The following is a 6,000-nucleotide window of genomic DNA, read 5'->3' as shown; positions in this document are numbered from 1 at the left end:
CCCCGCCCGGCCCGGCCCCCCGCGGCTGCAGCCAATGCCGGCGGCGGGGAGGCGGCTCCAGCCTCGGCGTCCCGCGGTTAGGGGACGTGGGCAAGGCCGGGCCGGGAGTCGGTGGCAGAGCGAGCCCAGGCGGGGCGTCAAGCTGCAGCTGTGCCCGGGGGCCCTGGGGGCCTGCCTCGGGGTCGGTGGGCTGGGAAAACGGGTCAGCTGGGCTGCAGGGCAGTGGCACCAGCTTGGGCACCGTGCCGGGCATGTGGGCGCCGAGGAGGTGCTCGGGTTGTCTTGGCTCCTGGCTGGTGCAGAGCCCAGAGCAGACACGGTTCCCCTACCCACCCCCGGGAGATGGGGTGCTTGGCCCCCTACCCCGTCAGCGCTAGCCCCGTGCACCCCTCTCTTCTGCAGCTAGGCTTGGAGTAGGGGTTGGAGCCGGGGCAGTGCCACGGTGCTTCGGGGAGCCACTGGCCACGGCCGCACCAGCCCAGATCGGGGGCCGGGGAGGCTGCTCGGGCTGGACTGTTTCTCTTGGCCCGGGCAGCTCCGTGGGGTGAGCTCATCATGGCACCGCTCCAGCGCACCTCTCCCCGCGCGGTCCTTGGAAGGGCTCTCCTCGCTGCCTGGCTGACCCGGCCTCCCTGCCTGCCAGCAGCCTGCCCGAGGACCGCAGCGCTGGCCAGGGCACCCGAGGTGACCAGGGCACGGTGTCCTCGCGCCAGCCCGGGCAGGGCAGGGCGCTCACGGGGCTGAGAAACTCCTTGGACTCCAAGGTGTCGGCTGCTGGAATCACTGGGCAAGGGCAGCACGCACCCTGCCCCAGACGGGCTCTCGGGGAGGCTGCGGGGGCTACATGGGTCTCCCAGTGTCTCCCAGGCGGTGGCAGGACTGGGCTGGTATCCTGTCCGGGGAGATGCCCTGCCCGGAAACCCCAGCCCACGGGGCATGCACGGAGCTGGGGCCTGGCAGGAAAGCCCCGGTGTGGGCAGGCGTTGCCCCGGATCTGTCAGGGCTACAAGCACGATGGAAGGAAGGAGCCTGCAGCCACTCGCAGCTGAACCGGGGGTTTAATGTGAGGGCAGAGCCCTGCGGGGCGTGGGGGCCGTACACTGCCCTGCCCCTGCTCTGCTCTCGCGCCAACTAAAATCGAAGCCTGGCCCGCGACCGCAGAAGGGCTGATGTGGGGAGGCTGCTGCAGCTGGGGCTGCCACCCAGGAGCCCCTCGGGGACTGCCCAGAACCGGGGCCTGCGGCCAGGCCTCCCCACATGGTGCCCTGCAAGACCTTCCTGGCCCATGCCTGGGCATGGACCTCTCCGCTGCTATTCCCCTGCACGCCTGTCCCAAACCCAGCAGCCGCAGCAGCCCTGGTCTCACTAATCCGCCTGATCGCAGGTTTCCTGGGGAAAGCGGGGACACAGGTGCCTGTACAGCCCGTGGCAGGGCCGTGGCGTCATCGAGGGGGAAGAGCTCGCCTTAATGCCGGCGGCACGGGATCCGACCCTGGTCAGGGGTGCAGGCAAGGAGCGGGGACGCAGGAAGGGGGCAGGGGTGGGCAGGCACTCAGGGGTCCCCGCTGTACTTGACCAGGTGCCCGCTGAAGGTGACGTAGGTGTCGAACTCGTCGCTGAAGATGGCGTTGTCCCGCTCGCCCTTGAAGAGCCGCACCCAGACCTCGTCCTGCTCCCGCAGCTCCAGCATGATGCTCTGGCTCTGCATGATGCTGCGGTCGCTGGCCTGGGCGTACAGGACCACGGCCTCCTCCGTGTTGTGCATCAGGTGCAGGTAGGTCTCCTTCTGGTTCCAGGTGTGCACGTGCAGGCTGAAGTAGTAGATCCCGGGCACGTAGCAGTAGAACTTGCCCGTGAACATGTTGAAGTGGCCGTAGAGGTTGACGAACTCAGTGTCGAAGATCAGCGTCTGGTAGTAGGCGTTGCTGTGCAGTGGCTTCCTGCGGCCCACCGAGAAGGCAGCGTAGTGGCTCTTGCACCGCTCCCCAGTGGCCCCCACGCTGCCCTTCTGGCCCTTGGCCCCCACGTGGCCCCGGTTGCCTGTTGTGCCTGGCTTGCCGAACTTCCCCTGGAGGCCGCGCTCGCCCTGGTCCCCTTTCTCCCCTGGGGGGGAAGAGAAGTGTTGTGGCTGAGGGGTAGGGGGGAGCGACAGCAAACCCATCCCCTGCAGCAAGGGCGCCCGCCTCTGGCACTGCAAGCAGGTAGCACGCAGCGGGGGGTGGTGGCACCTGCCAGGCCAGGGGTGCTGCCAGGCTGACCATCCTCCCCACCCAGAGCACCCGCCTGGCCCACAAGCCCCCAGGGGCCTCCTACCCTTCAGGATGGTCATGTTGATCTGGGCCACAGGCTGGTAGAGCGGGGAAGCCTGCTCGGGGGCGTCGCAGCAGCGCACGCACTGGGGCTGCCGGCTGTACCGCTCCTGGTCCCACTTGGTCCTGCCAGGGAGAAGAGCAGCACCGACGCGATGTGGGGACCTGCAGCGCAGGGGCCCCTCCCCCAGCCTCCCCCAGCCCCGGGGCCAGCTGGCGTCATGGGTTCCCTTCAGCTCGCACAGCCCAGCAGCTGCTCTCTGGGGCAGGGGCCCACTGGGCACCCCCTTACCTGGCTGAGTGCGGCTGGGGCATGGTCCGGCCCTTGGCAGGGTCCCTCTGGGGGCGCCGGCTAGGGGGCAGTTGGCCGAGCGCGGGGGCGGGCCACGGCAGGCAGCACAGCAGCAGGAGGCCGAGAGCCCACGGCCCCATCCCGCAGGGCCCTGCAAGGCACGAGGCGATGGCAAGGGCTGAGCTGGTTCCTTGGCGGAGCTGCGCGGCGCTGGGCTCGCACTGCCTGCCCCAGGGCCCCCTCACCGGGCTGGGGGGACAGTGCATGCACCCGCCCCCCCTCCCCCGGTGCAGGGCCTGGTGCACGGGGCTGGGTGCGGCTGCTCTGAATGTTTCCGGGCGCACGGCCAGGGCTGTCGGCCGGCCCGAGCACGGCTGCTCCAGCCAGGGCGCGGGGCAGGAGCTGGCTCATGCTGGAAGGGGTGCAAGGACAGGGGATAGATACAGTACAGGGGTGCCCGGGGGTGGAAGTATTGCGCTGCCCTGGGCAGGAGGGGGCATCCCTGCTGGCCCCTGGCAGAGGCCCCGGCCGTTACCTGGAGGCGCTGAGCAGGCCAGTCCTGGAGCAGGTCCCACAGCGCTGGCTCGTTCACTCCCTCCCCCAGCTGACTGCCATTGGCTCCGGGCTCAGCCTGCGGGTGCAAGAGCAGCTCCTGGGGCGCGTGGCAGGGCCAGGTGCAGACCTCCCAGCAGGCACTGGTCCCTGCCCTGTTGCCCACCTGGACACAGCCCCACCCGGGCTGGAGGCACCAGCGTCAGTGCCTGCAGCCATGCAGAGCTGGTCCAAGGCCCGCCGGGCAGCTCTCAGCGCGGTACTGGGGAGCCCGTGCAGGGCGACCTGGGCAGAGGCACAGGCCTGTACCCACGGTGTGGCGGAGCAGGGCCTCCTCCGGCTGCCAGCGCCCAGCAGGCACCTGCCCTGTCTCCCTGTCGGGGCTGGCTGGGAGGAACCAGCCTGCTCCTTCCAGGCCTGAACGTGCCAAGGGCAATATTTGCACACCCCCCCCATTGGCTTCCAGGGCTCGTTCTATCTCAGCTCAGGGACGGCTGCACCCGAGGCCAAGGAAATCAAGCCGGAGATGGATGGCAGGCACGGAGGAGCAGGCTGACCGGGTTCCAGGCTGACGTCCTCCGGGGCCAGAGCCCTGCCCGAGGCGCCTGCGCTGCAGCCGTGAGCTGCTCTGGACAATGACCCCAACCCCACACCGGGCCTGGGGCTAGTACGGGCCCTGCCAGGCCCTGAGGGCTGTGCCCCCGCGTGCTGCAGAGCTGGGGCCGATCGAGAGGGACAAGCACCCTTGGCTTGCTCCGGGCCACCCAGGGGCAGGCGGGTGCGCAAGCCCAGCGAGTTCCCAGGGGCCGTGTACCCGCGCTCCCAGACCCGAGCCGGATGCAGCGAGGGAGCTGAGATGGGCGCTCTGCAGCTCTGCCAGGCGGGTGGGAGCAGGGCCAGGGCCAAGCACAGGCCCTGGGAGCCAAGGCCGCTGCAGATGCCTCTGCTCCACTCTCAGATCCCGGGATGCCTGGCTCGTGAGTCATGGTAATTGCAGGGATGGGCGGAGGGAGAGTCCAGCCTCAGCTGCTCCTTGGCGGGGTCCCGGCCCCCTGCCTTCTCCCCGCCCGAGCTGCTTGGCCCAGCAGGTGCCCTCCCCGGTGTCCGCAGCCACAAGGGGAGCCCAGGCACCAGGGTGATGCCCATGCTGCCCTGGGCTGCATGCTAGGGCGGGAGCGCTGGGCTGTGCACACGCGTGTGCAAGCGTGCATGCACCCACAAGCCCCTGGCATCGCAGTATGGCCTGCGGGGGGTTGCGCAGCAGCTGGGCCGGGAGGCTCCCAGGGCAGCCGGCCCTTCCTGCAGCGCCTGGGACCAGCCCAGCGGGCTGCAAGGCCCCGGCCAGGAAATTCCCACGGAGCCGAGGCAGCTCCTTTCCCAGGACGTTGTGGGGCCGGTGGAGGAGGCGTGTTTGCACGCAGCTACCCTGCCCACACGCCTCCAGGCATGGAGGCATTTGCACGCGCGTGTGCTCCCGCTCGGGGGGCTTTTGCTTTTTCCAGTCCGGGCTGGCCATGCTCCAGCAGCGCGCAAGGATGTCTCAGTTTGGCAGCTGCTCTGGCCAGCTCGGGGAGGGGCAGAATGGGGCGGCCTCCCTTCGCTCCCCCGGGCAGCGGGGGGATGCCAGCGCCCTGACACCCCCGGGGCGAGGATGTGACAGTGCGGCATGGAGCCAGGCCCACGCAGCCGCTCCCACCCATGGCACGGCCCGGTCCCCAGCAGCCGCGGGACCACGCGGCCCTGCCTGCTGCACCGGGAGACAGTACAGCCACTCAGAGCGCGCGCCCGCTGGGTCCTGGGTGCGGATGGCGTGCGGCAGGTGAGCAGGGGCGAGCACGGCTGTGGCAGGGGCTCGGTACCCGCTCCCCAGCAGTGCCCACGGCCAGGCAGCCTCCGCCCCGTACCGCCTTGCTGCGGGGACCAGAGCAGCCATGCACGGAGCCCCCTGCCCCGTACCTCTGCACCCGGTCGGACACCCGCTCCCCGGTTGCGCTCTCCTGCTTCGGCTCCCCTCTAGAGCATCCTCTGCGGACGGGGCCTGGGCCTGGCCCCCGCCCTGTGCTCGCCTGCACTTGCCCCGAGCGGGAGCGCACTGTGCGCGAGGCGGAGAGGAGAGGGAAGAAAAAGGCCGAGCGCAGAGTCCTCCCCAGCCAGATGTGAGCCCAGGCGTGGCGGCGTCCCCTGAGCGCGCCCGGCGCCCGCAGCCCCGCGCTGGGAAGTGGCTCCAGATGTCAGGCACAGAGCCAAGGGGGAGGGAGCAGTGTCTGGCCGGCTGCGAGGCGCTGGGGCTGGGCACGGGGGAAGGCCCATGGTGCTGGGGGGAGCAGGCTGCGTCCCTGCACCCCGGGCAGCCTCGCCCCGGTGTCACCCCTGCCCCAGGGCTGCTCCCTACTACTGCCCCCCGCGCCTCCTGCTTGGGTGGGGCAGGTCGGTCCAGGGCGACCCCCCCAAGGGGGGCTGGGCCCTGGGGACAGGAGGGGTCAGCCCAGGCCACTGCCTGCCCCTGCCGCCTCCAGGGGGCGCACACCCCAGCAGGCCCCGCCCACAAGGCATGCTGGGAATTGTAGTCCCTAGCACAAAGTATGCAGGGAGTTGTAGTACTTGGCGCAAGGCATTGCGGGATTGTAGTTTTCTCCCGCGCGCGGTGTGCTGGGAACTGTAGTCCCATGCGCGAAGCATCTTGGGCGAGGTAGTCCCAGCCACAGGGCGTGCTGGGAGCTGCAGTTCTGGGCGCGAAGCATGCTGGGAGGTGTAGTTGCAGGCGCGGGACGTGCTGGGAGCTGTATTTCCCAGCTCGAAACATGCTGGGAGGTGTAGCTCCCACGCGCGGGGCGTGCTGGGAGCTGT

General features: G+C 70.2%; 2 protein-coding genes across 3 annotated transcripts in view; both read right to left on the bottom strand.

Annotated features, from left to right (window-relative positions):
• ENGASE (endo-beta-N-acetylglucosaminidase) overlaps nucleotides 1-253 on the bottom strand; it is a 4,810-nt gene extending 4,557 nt beyond the window's left edge. The window contains exon 1 of the mRNA XM_019514903.1: nucleotides 172-253. Within this exon, the coding sequence (XP_019370448.1) occupies nucleotides 172-253 (82 nt within the window). The remainder of the gene's footprint in view (nucleotides 1-171) is intronic.
• Nucleotides 254-1,042: 789 nt separating this feature from the next.
• Nucleotides 1,043-5,444, bottom strand: C1QTNF1 (C1q and tumor necrosis factor related protein 1). Of its 2 annotated transcripts, none has more exons than XM_019515452.1 (4): nucleotides 5,110-5,444; nucleotides 2,602-2,752; nucleotides 2,314-2,435; nucleotides 1,043-2,103 (listed from the first exon to the last, which is right to left on the bottom strand). In XM_019515452.1, the coding sequence occupies exons 2-4, from the start codon at nucleotides 2,739-2,741 to the stop codon at nucleotides 1,553-1,555; spliced, it is 813 nt and encodes a 270-aa protein (XP_019370997.1). In that variant the 5' UTR covers nucleotides 2,742-2,752; nucleotides 5,110-5,444; the 3' UTR covers nucleotides 1,043-1,552. The 2 variants fall into 2 exon arrangements, with proteins under 2 accessions (XP_019370997.1, XP_019370989.1); XM_019515444.1 differs by lacking the exon at nucleotides 5,110-5,444 and adding an exon at nucleotides 3,137-3,143.
• Nucleotides 5,445-6,000: the final 556 nt, after the last annotated feature.

This window comes from Gavialis gangeticus, unplaced genomic scaffold (genome assembly GCF_001723915.1).
Source record: "Gavialis gangeticus isolate Ggan-Ray unplaced genomic scaffold, GavGan_comp1, whole genome shotgun sequence".
NCBI lineage: Eukaryota > Metazoa > Chordata > Crocodylia > Gavialidae > Gavialis > Gavialis gangeticus.
This window is presented reverse-complemented; position numbering and strand designations above follow the sequence as displayed.

Coding starts and splice junctions, on each gene's coding strand:
- C1QTNF1 (XM_019515452.1), bottom strand. CDS start 2,741: ATGGGGCCGTGGGCTCTCGGCCTCCTGCTGCTGTGCTGCCTGCCGTGG. Junction 2,436..2,601: donor CCCCAGCCGCACTCAGCCAG/GTAAGGGGGTGC, acceptor TCTCCCTGGCAG/GACCAAGTGGGACCAGGAGC. Junction 2,104..2,313: donor CAACATGACCATCCTGAAGG/GTAGGAGGCCCC, acceptor CTTCCCCCCCAG/GGGAGAAAGGGGACCAGGGC.